The sequence below is a fragment of the Mastomys coucha genome, unplaced genomic scaffold (genome assembly GCF_008632895.1).
Source record: "Mastomys coucha isolate ucsf_1 unplaced genomic scaffold, UCSF_Mcou_1 pScaffold8, whole genome shotgun sequence".
In the NCBI taxonomy this organism is placed as follows: Eukaryota; Metazoa; Chordata; class Mammalia; order Rodentia; family Muridae; genus Mastomys; species Mastomys coucha.
The window spans coordinates 61,016,144-61,029,658 of record NW_022196914.1 but is presented as its reverse complement, the minus strand read 5'-3'; the positions used below and the strand labels follow the sequence as shown (position 1 = coordinate 61,029,658).

The following is a 13,515-nucleotide window of genomic DNA, read 5'->3' as shown; positions in this document are numbered from 1 at the left end:
TCCCTTCAGAGTAGCCTCAATCACACCGTAGTTACATTTAGTGCATTCACGAGGACCCTGTGGCCCGGGAATTCCGTGTGACCAGCACATCTACACTAATTTCCCTTCATTTTAGCCAGTCCAGAGGATAGTCTTTTCCTGAATCCTCTGACTCAGAAGGTGCTAGTAATTAGCACTTGTGAAAAATGTCCACTCTTTCGCTGGAACAAGTATCTGGTACGGCTTTCCACTAAACATTTAATCAAAACCTGGCAGCCGAACGCAGTAGGAAGAGGACTCAGTCTTTCTTATCAGCCTCCAGGCGCCCTTGGACCCTCTCTGAGTGGCACAACAACTACCTCCTGACCAGACTCTCCCTCTCCCGGAACCAACACCCCACAGGGCCCTGAAACAGGCGGATTTCCGAGCACCCCCCAAATGGTCTGGGATCACCCCCTTGCCTCCACGATCCTGAGACCCTCCAACTGCACGCCCCCGCCCCTCTCCAGCCAACGTCGGTGCTGTTTCTTTAACTCTGCTTGCTCCGGGTGGTGAGCCCTGCCCGGTCCTCCCGCCTCCTTCTCCGCCGCTCCCTCTCCCTCCCGTCGGAGTTTCAGGTGAATGGGTCACAGAGGGAGGAGGCCGGCCACGCCACACCTCGTCGCTAGTGCCCACCTCCCGGTCCCTCTTTCCTTAGGCGACAGCGGTAGAGTTGCTGGAGAGCGGTCCAGCGCACGGAGCAGCCGGCTAGGGGCGCAACAGGTGGGTCCCCAGCGCGCACGGCCCAGGCGGGTTCGGCCTGAAATTGGTGCGCATGCCCGGGGGCAGGGGGTGGGGGAGGCGGAGGACTGTCCTCCTGGCTCAGTTGAGCCAGGCGCGGTTGGCAGCGCGGGCGGTAGCAGGTGCACAGGCCAGGCAAGCACCCCGGGGTTCTGGCAGCCCAGGTGGGTGCGAGGCAGGTGCGGTGCCGGGGTCCCCCCGGGGCGACGCGCCGGGGCTGGGAGGCGAGGCGCGGGGAGGACGCGCGGACCCAGTTTCGGTGGCAGTTTCGCCCTGGACTCGGCTCTCACGGAAACCGGAGAAGCGCGTGTGCCTGAGGATTTGGGGAGGTCTCTCTCTCCAAGGAGTCGCGGGCGAAACCTTCTCCACCAGATATGTCTGAGCAACTTTCTGCTTTTGCGGGGGGGAGGGAGGCGGGTCCTGCGCTCAACTAGGGCGCTGGAGATCTGTGGGCTACTCGGGGTCTCCAGTTAGGGCTGGAGTTGGGCGACGCAGGACGACATAGATCCCTGTGGCCCTCCTGGTTTCCGCCCCTTTGGGTAATTCATCCCAAGAGAGGGGAAGGCCGGGGGTCCTGGTGTAGTGTCCCCAGAGTCTCGGTGTGTATTATTCTGGCTGTTCGGAACAAGGGGCGGTGCGTGCGCCCTTGTCGATTTCAGCTCTCGGTGTTCTTTTCGAGTGAGGCTGGATTTCGAGGGAAGCTGCTCAGGCGGTGGATTCTCATCCGTGACCGCGGGCCCGGGACCTGCCCCGAGGCAGGGCTTGCTCTGCTGCCCTGCTCTGGCCCAGCTGCTCCCGAGCGCGGAGCTGCAGTGGGGCGCACGGGCTCGGGGACCCGCAGCCTGCTTAGGCCGTCCACTTTGCAGACCTCTAGGGCAAAATCGGCCCCGCGAGTTTAGCGGCGAGTGGCTTGCATCGGAGGAAGTATGCAGGGGGACAAGTGGGTGGGGACCAAAATGGCCTCTGCATCTTGGCGCTGGAACAACTCTGAGCTCCTTTTGTCCCAGGTGGAGTGACTGAACCCCAGCGGGATCGGAGGTATCCTCAGGCCTTCCCGGGGTTCACTGGGCAAACTGCCACTAGGGGAATTACCTGGGGCAGGGAGGAGGCAGCTTTTCAGGCAGGTTAGCAGTGGCTGGCTCTCTCATACAACAGGTGTGCTATTGGGATTACCGGAAAAGAGGAATGCGTCTCAGTAAGGCGCTTTCTGGTGATGCTTTTTATGGTTCAACTATATATCCCTGAGTTTAGCAGTAGTTCTTTGCACCGTATGTATAAATCAGATTTCCACTGTTGGTGGTTTTCTTTTCTTTTTTTCCTTTGGATTAATCTAGTTGTTAGTGCTTCCTTTGTTAGGCAGTGGGATGGCGAGGTTGGCCAGTTAGATTTAAGCGGGGAGGGAGCACTCTCCACATTCTGGCAGCTTCCAGGCAACTTAGGAAGTCAGTATGAGGATCTTTGTTAAAGGTAAATCCTACCAGAACTCTTTCAAAGGTTGAGGGAGGGATAGGTAGCCTAAGCTTGGAATCTCGCAAAGCTTCAGAAATCTACAGTAGTCAGGATACAGAAAACTTAAGCCAACCCACAAGGAGTAGTTAACTGTAGAGAGTTTCAGAGAAAATACCTACTATAGCGAGCCGAGGCAATTATCAGACCAGCCCATTTGTACCACTTCCACCTTTAAAATGGAGATTACTGTGTATCATTTGGACATTGAGCAATACAATTTAGGGCTCTGCTCTCAGTACCTTACAGCTGAGCTGCGTACTCCCAACCCCCAAGCAAACTTGTATTTTGGTTTTTAGTCTTTCTTAGCTGTCCTTTGGAGCACATAGGCTTTTTTGTTTCTTTTGTTTTTGTTTTCCCTGAGGTATTTGTGTCTTGTAGTTTGGGCTAGGGTCTTTTATTCTGCTTTCCTAAGAAGCTAGAAGTGATGCCTATGTTGTCCCCCTTCTCTCGGAATGTAGTAAGCATAGACTTTGGCTGACTTCAATTTTTTACATTTACTATTAATTTGTGTAGTTTAAGATCTTCACTGCCAGACTAAAATCCCAACTCATTAGCATCATGGAGCATCAGCCTTATTAACTGAGTCTATGATGCTAAGAACCAGCAGAGGGACCAGGGAAGGTGATGGTCAGGACATATATGAGTGTTTGTGGAGGTCTCTTCTTCCCCCTGGGGTGGAGATGGTGAAGCCTGGGGTCAGGTATGGAAGAAAATTACTGAGTGGTCTGGAGAGCATCCCTGAGACTCTATTTGAACTGTAAACTGAACTTGGGGATGTGACTGGCAGCATCAAGATCCTCATTGGGGGCAGAGCATAGTGTTTCAGAACTTGGGAGGCAGAGGATCTCACTCTCTGTGAGTTCAAGGTCAGCTTGGTCTACAAAGTGAGTTCCAGAACAGCTACAGCTACATAATAAGTTCCTGTCTCAAAAAGAAAAGCTGAATTTGGAGGTTGAAGAGATGGCTCAGAGGTTAAGAATATATGCTGCTCTTCTAGAGGACCTGGGTTCAATTCCCAGCAAACATGTCCGGCAGCTCACAACCGCCTGTAACTGGGAGATGACTTAGTGGGTAAAGCACATACTGGAAGACATGAGTGCAAATTAATTAACACAAATAAAAAAGGTCCTCTTTGGAAACTGGGGTGTAGCTCAGTGGTAGAGTGCTTGATTAGCATGTATAATGTCCAATGTTCAGTCTAGGGGGCCAGGTGGGGGGAGAAGGAGGATCCTACCTGGGTTTGTTCATTGTAGAGAGAGATTTTTTTAGAGATCTGTTTATTTTACTTTATGTGTCTGAATGTTTTGCCTGCATGCATATATGTGCATGCACACCAGTGCCTGTTTGTTTGTTTGTTTTTTTTTTGTTTTTTTTGTTTTTGTTTTTGTTTTTTGTTTTTTTTTTGGGTTTTTCGAGACAGGCTTTCTCTGTGTAACCTTGGCTGTCCTGAAACTCACTCTGTAGACCAAGCTGGCCTCGAACTCAGAAATCCACCTGCCTCTGCCTCCCAAGTGCTGGGATTAAAGGCGTGCGCCACCACCGCCAGGCGAGAGAGATATTCTTTATGTATGTATGTATGTATGTTAGATTTTGTTGTTTTTGTTTGTTTTTGAGACAAGATCTCTATGTAGCTCCAGCAGTCCTGGAACTTGCTATGAAGACCAGGTTGGCCAAACACACACACACACACACACACACACACACACACACACACACACACACACACACACAAGGTTAGAAATGCAAGGTTTTCTTTGTAACATGTTCTGTAAGGAGCTGTTGGAGCTGCCTTTTCTCCTTTAGCTATTGACATAGCTGTGTGTTTCCATCCCTGCTAATCTTTATGCTCTGCTGATGAACGTGACCAGTGGGCCCCTCAGGCCAAATCCTAGAGGTCTTTTCACTCCTCATTTCTACCTTCATTCCGCAAGTGCTGTTGGGTCCTGCTCTAGCTGCTGGCAGTGAAGCCTTGTCCTAGACTTAGAGACCTTGAAGTCCCATCTTTTAAAATACTAAGTAACTTCTGTCCAGAACGGGAGCTCAAATGGTTATTTGTTATTCTTGGAGTGGGTGGAGTCAGGGCGGAGGAGGGGAAACTTCCCAACTTTGAGATGAAATCTGACCCTGTGGTTTTGGGTGTTTTGTTTTTGTTTTTAACCATTTCTAGGACTACAAAGACGTTCTTAAAATATTTCAGGGCTCTTAGGGTCGTCTAAAAGGACATTAAAAGATGGCTAGTTCTCCAGGTCAAGTTCTCCAGGACAAGCATTTCCTGTTTTGCAATTATCTTTTCCTAAAGACATGTTTGTTTGTTTTGGATTTTTTTTCTTTTTTAAAGATCCTGAGCTGTCTTACTCTGTCCAGGATCTGTACCTAGGGTGAAACCTGATGTACACATTCAGAGTTTTTTCTTTCCTTTTCCAGTGTTAGAGAAGGAATTCAAGGCCACCGAGCTCCAGCTCAGTATTTTCTTTGCAACATCCCTAGATATGAACACTATTCCTGAGTGCTCTTTTAAGATTTGGATCCCCTTTGCTAAAACTCTTACCAAAGGATGTACTTTTTTTCTTTTCAGGGATGGGGAATGTGCCTCTAAGATTGAACATCTGGGCTGGATCTCCTTTATCCTGAATAATCATGGACATTTATGAATTAAGCAGCTTACTCATTTTCCAGGTCCCCCCCACTAATCTTAGTCCCCCAGTTTTCAGGGAGCAGGCAGTGGCGAAACCTCGTTGATTCAGCAGCAGGTTTACTGTCTTTATTTTTTTAATTCTGGATTTTGATCTCAGGGCCTTATGATTGGCTGTCACTGAGCTATACGCGAAGCCTGGAGTGTACATGTCTAAGTGACTTATTCATGCTTCCAGACAATTCTGCGCCTGAGCACTCACCCTTACTTACCTTCCAGATAACCACTTCAGGAATGAGTGCATTTGCTTATTTTCTCCCCTTTATTTACCTCTGCCAAGGTTGGGGTCATTCCTCCTTTTTGACAGAGACTTTAAGTCATTGAAGCCCTGAGAACGTGAGAAGGTATATGAGGTAATAAACGGGGTGGACAGAACAGCCACATTTCTTCAAACTCATTTTGATCTTGCAGAGACCTTGCTCATTCTAGATGGATTCCTAGCCCTTGGGATATTAGTTATTTTTTCCAGTGTTTGGTCAGCTGCAAATCTGGATAACCTTGTCCGCAGTGACCACTAGAGACCTCACTCCAGGTGGACATTACTGGTCCCTTCTTTGTGCTAATTAGATGCTGTTGTTTGGGCTCCTTGGGAATCTGCCTGATCCTTCAGTTGTCCTCCAGATTCCCTGGATTCCTTCTCTGTGCTCTTGCCTGGTAACCCTCAGAAGAGGAACCAAGGTGTGGCAGGAGCTATTAATATTAAAATCTGCTTTCTGAAATTGCTTTATAATTTAGAAGTCCCTGCTGCTGGAGGAAACATGACAGCCAAACTCCACTTCTAGGAAACAACATTGAGAAAAGAGATTTTGGAGGAGGGGGTGGGGAAAAGAAAAAAAGAAAAAAAGAAAAGGGATTTTGTTTGAATTTCTGATAACTAAAACATGAAACTCAATTAATCTAGTTTTTTAATAACTGATTCCAAGCCTGGAATTAGGGGATTCTCTTCTTGTTTGAATCAGGGTCTCACTATGTAAACTTAGCTGTACTAAAAATTGTTCTGAATCAGGCTAGCCTTAAACTCATAGAGATCCCCCTGCCTCCGCCACCTGAGTGCTGAGATTAAAGGTGTGTGCTACCACACCTGGTTTGCCTTTTGTATTAAAAAAAAAAAAAAAAGGATTATGTACTTATGTGTAGGTGTGTGTGGCAAATTCGCTTGTGTGCACCACATGTATGCAGGTTCCCGAAGAAGCCAGAAGCCAGAGACTGTCAGGTCCCTGCATATAGAGTTATCGGCACTTGCTGCTTTATGTGGATGCTGGGAACTAAACCTCTGCCCTCTGTAGGAGCAGTAAGCACTGTAAGTGGCTGAGCCATTTTTCTTAGCCCCTTGCGCTGTTTGTGGACACAGTCTTCATGCTGAAGTCCAAGTTGGACTCAAACTCTAGGCAGTCCTCCTGCCTCAACCTCCAAGTGCCAGGCCGATGGGAACTCACTGTGTGGCCCAGATCAGCCTTGACCTCATGGAAACCCTCCAGCTCAAGCCTCCCAAATGCTGGGCTTTCAGAGTCGTGTGTGCCACGGTGGCTGGCTTTGGGAATAGTCTTGAGTGACTGAGTTGTAGGTGTGGAAGGTCTAAGGTTCCTGAAGGTCACTGTTTGACACTCAGTCTCAGAAGTAAGGTCTTACATTTAATAATGTTTACAATCTTTCTTTAGTGTTCTTTTTCCAAACGTCATTGAGGAAGCCATCTTGACTTTTTTCTCTCAAAGTCCCATTTGGGTTTAAATCGCTCACGTTTGTATTTCAACATGAGAGGAAGAAATTGACAGTGTGCTAGTTACAGGGCTGCATACACTTGAGATTTATGCATTTGTTTCTTGTGCATTGGTAATATAAAAATGGAGTTTTTCCTCCTGGCCCCACATTCCCAGAATAATGACTCTGAGACTCAAAATATATTTACAAACACCTTGCCCATAAGCTTTGCTTGGTTCCCCGATTAGATCATAACTTAATATCCCACCTATTCTAATCTAAGCTATGCCACTTGGCCGGTTATCTCTGCTCAGCTCCCATCTTGTCCTCTTCCATGCCTTGTCTCTCTCCTAGCATTCCATCTCCCTACCTGATGTCCCACCTTCTGTTTCCTGCTTATAGGCCAATCAACATTTTATTGGCAGGTGCTTCATCCTATAATATATGAGGGATTTTTCTCTACATAGTAAAGTGTTGTTTTTTTTTTTTTTTTTTTTTTTTTTTTTTTTTTTTGGTTTTTCCAGACAGGGTTTCTCTGTATAGCCCTGGCTATCCTGGAACTCACTCTGTAAACCAGGCTGGCCTCGAACTTAGAAATCTGCTTGCAGTGCTGGGATTAAAGGCATCCTCCACCATCACCCAGTGGTAAAGTGGGTTTAAAAAACAAATGACTACTAGGAAGTACCTGAGTTGCTTCCTAACCTGTTGCCATCTTGCAGTATACCCCAAAAATCATTCGTCTTAAAAAAAAAAAGAAATTCTGAGAGATGGTGATGCATGCCTTTAATCCCAGGACTCAGGAGGCAGAGTTTCAGGCCAGCCTGGATAGCAGAGTGAGTTGCCAGGGCTACACAGATAAACCCTGTCTCAAAAACCAACCAACCAACCAAAACCCACAAAACGAGAAGTTGTTTTTGCTTAGTGTTTGTCTTGGTATTACCTGGATTTTTATTTTTGAGATTTTATCTAATATACAGAGTTTTATTCTGAGATTTGGAGTCAACTATTTAGTAATGTGAAAGAGAATTACTATGTAGTTTACATATCATGTTTTAAAAGTCTGAATTGATTTACTTGGAGTAGTGTAGAATTGGACAGACTTTTTGAAAATAAAACAAATTTTGCTTTAATATACTTAGATCATAGTTGATTTGGAACCAACTATTTAGTGATGTGGAAGAGAATTACTGTCGTTTACATATTGAGTTTTAAAAGTCTAAATTGACTTAATGGAGTAGTGTAGAATTGTACAGATGTTATTTGAAAGTGAAAACAAATTTTGCTTTAATACACTCAGACCTTACTCAAGTGTCTCTTGGAGGTACCACTTTGTTAACTTGTCCTGGTAGTTTCTCATTACCTTCAACCTGAGAGGACATGAGCTTTTGTAGGCAGTATCCATGGTCCAATCTGATTCATGTAAATGTTGAATAAATATTTGCACATCTACCTTGTGCCTGGTGCTGTTCCAGTCAGTGAACAACATGCAAAAACTTCTGTTCACACAGAGTTTACCTAGTGGATCTAAAGTTCTCTTCCTTGCTAATCAATTACTAGTGTTGCCTGGAAAGAACGTACTGTAACTGGGATAGACCTTGCCTGAGCGGCAGGAAGTGCTCAAAGCTGTAAGACTGAACGACGTTCATTTGTTTGCTCACTTGCTAATTCGTTCATTCCTCCTCTCTTCTTTCTTCCCTTTATCTTCTGTGCACACTTGTGTGCACACCACAGCATGTGTGTGGAGGTCATAGGACAACTTGCAGTGGTTGTTTCCCACTTTCCTTCATAGGTAGGTAATGAGGATTGAACTCAGTTCCTCATCCTTGGTGGCAAGTCCCTTTACCTGCTGAGCCATGTCATAGGACCTTTCTTGGCTTTTCTAACACTGGATTTTCTAGAATAAACTCCAGATTTTAGTTTTCACTGGTTGGTATTATTTCCAAAAGATCTCTTGGGTGCCATGGAGTCACCTTGGACGGAGGCAGATCATGTCCAGATTTGCAGCTTCATGGACATTGACACCAGTTTGTCCAGTGCAGGAGAGCTAGTATATGAAATGAAATTCACGTAAAACCTCCGAGAGTGGAGAGGACGGGAGATGTGGGCCAGGTTACATCTCAGTGGCTCCCTAGCTCTGAGCATGTTACTTCCTGTGTCTTTCTGGTCCTTTCTGGGTTTGTAAAGCAGATAAGCAAGGTGAGTTTGAGTCTGAATTGGAATTTTTTGGCGTAGCTGGCACATGAGTTGATATCCGGTGCTGTTGCTTCTCCACAGCCTGTGTTTCCTTACTTCAGGGGCTTTGCTGCTGCGTGTGGCTCCCGGGTGCCCTCTTTTGCCTGTCTTTTTGGTCCTAACTCAATCATATGTCCACTGCTGAGACTCAGACTGCTTTCCTGTTTCTCACCTGAATGAGACGAGACACTTTCCAAAGCACTTTGTACTCTCATGATAGTCTTTATTTTAATAGGTTACTATGTCCATATATGGCTTCCTCTCTGGCCCCTAGATGAGTTCCAAATACATATCAGCACTAAACCAGCCTGGATGCTCTTCCCTCCTTTCAAAGCACTGCTAGCCAATGTTCTTCATCTTCATGGCTCCCTGATTTATCCCTTGCCACTCTTGGTCACATAGTTCAACCTGAAGTAGTTGCGTGTGTGTGTGTGTGTGTGTGTGTGTGTGTGTGTGTGTGTGTGTGTGTGTGTGTATCTCATGCTTCCGCAGGCTCCTCTGTGCAGAGGCCTCTTTAATAAGCATGTGTTGATTGAGTGAGATTGCCTTTTAGGTATTCAGAGAATTCTAGAACAAAAATACTCTGCTTTTCTCTCAGGAAAGGACTCGATGATACGTGCTTCATGTTTTTCTGTTTTTGTAAAGATGACATTTTTGGAGAATTGGCAAACCAGATAAGAGAATGAGATGGATTACAATCCCATCATCCACATCTACATTTTGTAATCACTTTTAATAAGGGCGTGCTTTGAAATTAGAGTATGCTTTAGTTAACTCGAACTGACAGGTGCTAGATACTGTTGTGTCTGCAGTCTCAAATGCATTCTTCTCTTACATGAACATTTAAAGGTAATAGGACATTATTTATTTTTCTTTTAGTTCTGGGGATTGAATCTGGGACCTTGGACATTCTAGGCAAGTGCTCCACTATGGAGCTACAGTTGTTAGCTTTTTGTTTTGTTTTCCAAAAAGGAAAGGGCCTCACTGTGCTGCCTCAGTCGGTTGGTCTCCAGCTTGAGCTCCTTTTGCCTCAGCTTCCCGAGGAGCTGGGATTTCTGGTATATATCATTGCAGCTGGCATTGACATGATTGGCTTTTGGTTTTTGTTTCTTTATTTTAAAAATTTAAGGGGCTAGAGAGATGGATGGCTGCTCTTTCAGAGGACCCTGATTCAATTCCGAGGGCCCACATGGCAAATCACAACTGTCTGTAACTCCAGTTCCAGGGGATCTGACACCTCCACACAGACACACAGATACACAGATACACACAGACACACACACACACACACACACACACACACGGGCAAAACCACCAGTGAACATAAAATAAAAGTAAATCATTAACCTGTGTTGTCCTCATCCTCCATGATAATGGCTCATTCCTTTAATTCCAGCACTTGGGAAACAGAGGCAGGCGGACCTCTATAAATTCAAGGCCAGCCTGGCCTACAGAGTGAGTTCTGGGACAGTAAGGGATACACAGAGAAACCCTGTCTCAAATCAAAGACATAAGAAAATAAACAAATGAATAACTAACTAAATAAAAATATTATAAAACTTGTTTAAAAATTTAAATATCTCTGTGTACACGTGTGTATGTGTGTGTGCGTGTATGTGTATATCATGGCACACACATGAAATTGAGAGAACAGCTTGTAGGAGTTGGTTCTCTCTTTCCAATCTCTGTGTTCCAGGCATTGAACTCAGGTCATCAGACTTGGTGGCAGACACTCTCACTACTGTGCCATTTCACTGATCCCAAGTAGTTAATTTTATGAATAAATCCTTTTTTCTTTCTTCTTTTTAAAGATTTATTTATTTATTATATGTAAGTGCACTGTAGCTGTCTTCTGTGTGTCTGGTGTGTCTGGTGTAGACACACCAGAAGAGGGCATCAGATCTCATTACGGGTGGTTATGAGCCACCATGTGGTTGCTGGGATTTGAACTCAGGACCTTCAGTAGAGCCGTCAGTGCTCTTAACCGCTGAGCCATCTCTCCAGCCCTCCTTTTTTCTTTTTGAGACAAGATCTCATGTTAACCTTGAATTTACTTCTTTTTCTTTGTATGCTTTTGTTCTTAGTATTGGTTATTATTTATTTACTTTTTTCTTCTGTGTTATAAAAGGATGTAAGGTTGTCATTACTATAACTCAGAGTTGCATGAGAATTGCACATTTAAAGATACCTGGGTGCCAGAGCCATGCAGGGTGCAATGCTGGTCCCATGAGAAATGCCAGATCTCTGCATAAGGAACCGACGAGCTGTTACATAAAGTGGCGGTGGAGTGAGTGGCACTCGGAAGCTGGAGTCTTACATTTCTCCGTGCTGTGACCTCCTCTGGCCTCAGTCATTCCATTGCCCCACTTTTGTTGCTTAGGTTTGCTTATCTTGGGAGCCTTGACGTCTTGCTCATCATAAAGATCAGGTGACCAGTGACATCAGCCATGTCTGTGAGGCCTTTTGAAAGTCCACCTCCTTACAGACCTGATGAATTGTAAGTAAACAATGATCCCTTTTCTCTTTTCTTATATTTTCCGGTGGTGGGCCTAGCATTTAATGGCTGAGCCATTATCTCCAGGCCTCTCTTTTCTACTGGGGTCTGTTGCATGTAAAAGAAACTTCCATCCATTAAGTATTAATGGATTGCTCATCAGCAGAGCCCTAGACCCTTCCCCAGTTCTGAACCCCATCCCCTATCCCCACCACGACCTAGCACTTATGGCCTGGGACATGGCTCAGTTAGTAGAGTATTTGCCTAGCATGCATGAAGCTGCCACCCTGGGTTTGATCTCTAGTACCGCATAAGCCAGGCATGGTGAAACATGCCTTAACCCCAGCATAGGGAGGCGGAGGCAGGAGAATCAGAAAGTCAGCTATATAATGAGATTGAAGCCAGCCAGTGCCACATGAGATCCTGTCTCAAAATAGTAACAGGAGGAACAACCAAAACTTCCTAAATCCAGTATGGTGGTGCACTTTTTTTCTCTTCTAACTTTTGCCTCTCCACTACCAAACACAATGTCCAAATAAGTCAACCTGGCACCTCCAGCAGTCAGCCTTCAAAGAACTGATGATGAATGTGCTTTCTGATGTCAGAGAGTAAGACGCTAGGAACTATACAGGACCCTGACTAGGCTGGCGGTATGAACATTGTGTTTAAATTCACTTACGCTATGCCACAAGGGCAAAAGAGTTTGATACATTGTTGCAAAGCCTTCTGCATCCCATCCGGGTGCACTCTGGTTACTCTAAGTGCTGGGAATGGAACTCAGAAACCTTGTGTTTATTAGATAATACTCTGCCATTGAGTTAATATCACCAGCCCCATTAGCTGACATTTTACATATTTCCAGATGATCCTTACACGGGGCAGATTTTGGAGGTCCTCTGCCCTTAAATGTACTAGAACAGTCGTTGTCAAGTACGTCTCCCAGAGCAGCAGTTTCTGCATCAGCTGGAAACTTGATTCACTTCAGACTTGTTCTCCTACGGAATCAGCAACCCCTTTACTGTTCAGTGGGTTTAAAATAGTTTTCACCTACAAGACTAATTTTATTCCAGGCACTTGCTAACTTCAGGTCTCTTTATTTCCCTTTCAGCAAACCCAATCATTATGCACCAAGCAATGACATGTATGGCGGAGAGATGCACGTCCGACCAATGCTCTCTCAGCCGGCGTACTCTTTTTATCCAGAAGATGAAATTCTTCACTTCTACAAATGGACGTCGCCTCCAGGAGTGATTCGGATCCTGTCTATGCTCATTATTGTGATGTGCATTGCCATATTTGCCTGTGTGGCTTCCACCCTTGCTTGGGACAGAGGCTATGGAACAGGCCTCTTTGGAGGAAGCTTAAACTACCCTTATGGAAGTGGCTTTGGCTATGGAGGTGGCTACGGAGGTTATGGCTATGGCTACGGCTATGGCTATGGAGGGTATACAGACCCAAGAGCAGCAAAAGGTTTCCTGTTGGCCATGGCAGCCTTTTGCTTCATTGCTTCCTTGGTAATATTTGTTACCAGTGTTATAAGGTCTGGAATGTCCAGAACAAGAAGATACTACTTGATTGTGATCATAATCAGCGCTATCCTCGGCATCATGGTGTTTATTGCCACGATCGTATACATAATGGGAGTAAACCCAACTGCCCAGGCATCTGGATCTATGTACGGTTCACAGATCTATACCATCTGCAGCCAGTTCTATACTCCTGGGGGTACTGGTCTCTACGTGGATCAATATTTGTATCACTACTGTGTGGTGGATCCCCAGGAGGTATGAAGAGTTCTTTGTTCTCCCCACACCCAGTCTCCTATCCATAAGATTAGAGATACTCAACTAGAATATGCAGACACTCAGCTAGAATAGTCAGTATGGGGACATTTAAAAAAAAAAAAGTCAAAGCCTTACTTCAAATTATGCCAGAATGTTGGGGGAGGGATGGATGTCATTATAAAGCCATGATTAACATTCCATATATTAATACCTACCTGAAGGATATCTTGGTGATTTGTTATGTAACATCACTACAGTTGTGGAACATCTTCACTGTCTCCCCAAGAAACTTCTGGGTCCATTATCAGTTGCTCATGTTTTTGAAACCCGCTCAGGGTCGCCACAAT

The 13,515-nt window shown here is 45.4% G+C and overlaps 1 protein-coding gene across 4 annotated transcripts in view; it reads left to right on the top strand.

The window, feature by feature from the left end:
* Positions 1-310: 310 nt before the first annotated feature.
* Ocln (occludin) overlaps positions 311-13,515 on the top strand; it is a 54,035-nt gene continuing 40,830 nt past the window's right edge. Inside the window, exons 1-3 of one of the 4 annotated variants that reach the window (XM_031360251.1) lie at positions 311-741; positions 11,271-11,387; positions 12,493-13,168. In XM_031360251.1, the coding sequence (XP_031216111.1) occupies positions 11,338-11,387; positions 12,493-13,168 (726 nt within the window). In that variant the 5' untranslated portion in view covers positions 311-741; positions 11,271-11,337. Of the gene's footprint in view, positions 742-806; positions 939-11,270; positions 11,388-12,492; positions 13,169-13,515 lie in introns of those variants that run through there. The other 3 variants (XM_031360252.1, XM_031360253.1, XM_031360254.1) reach the window with 3 other exon arrangements.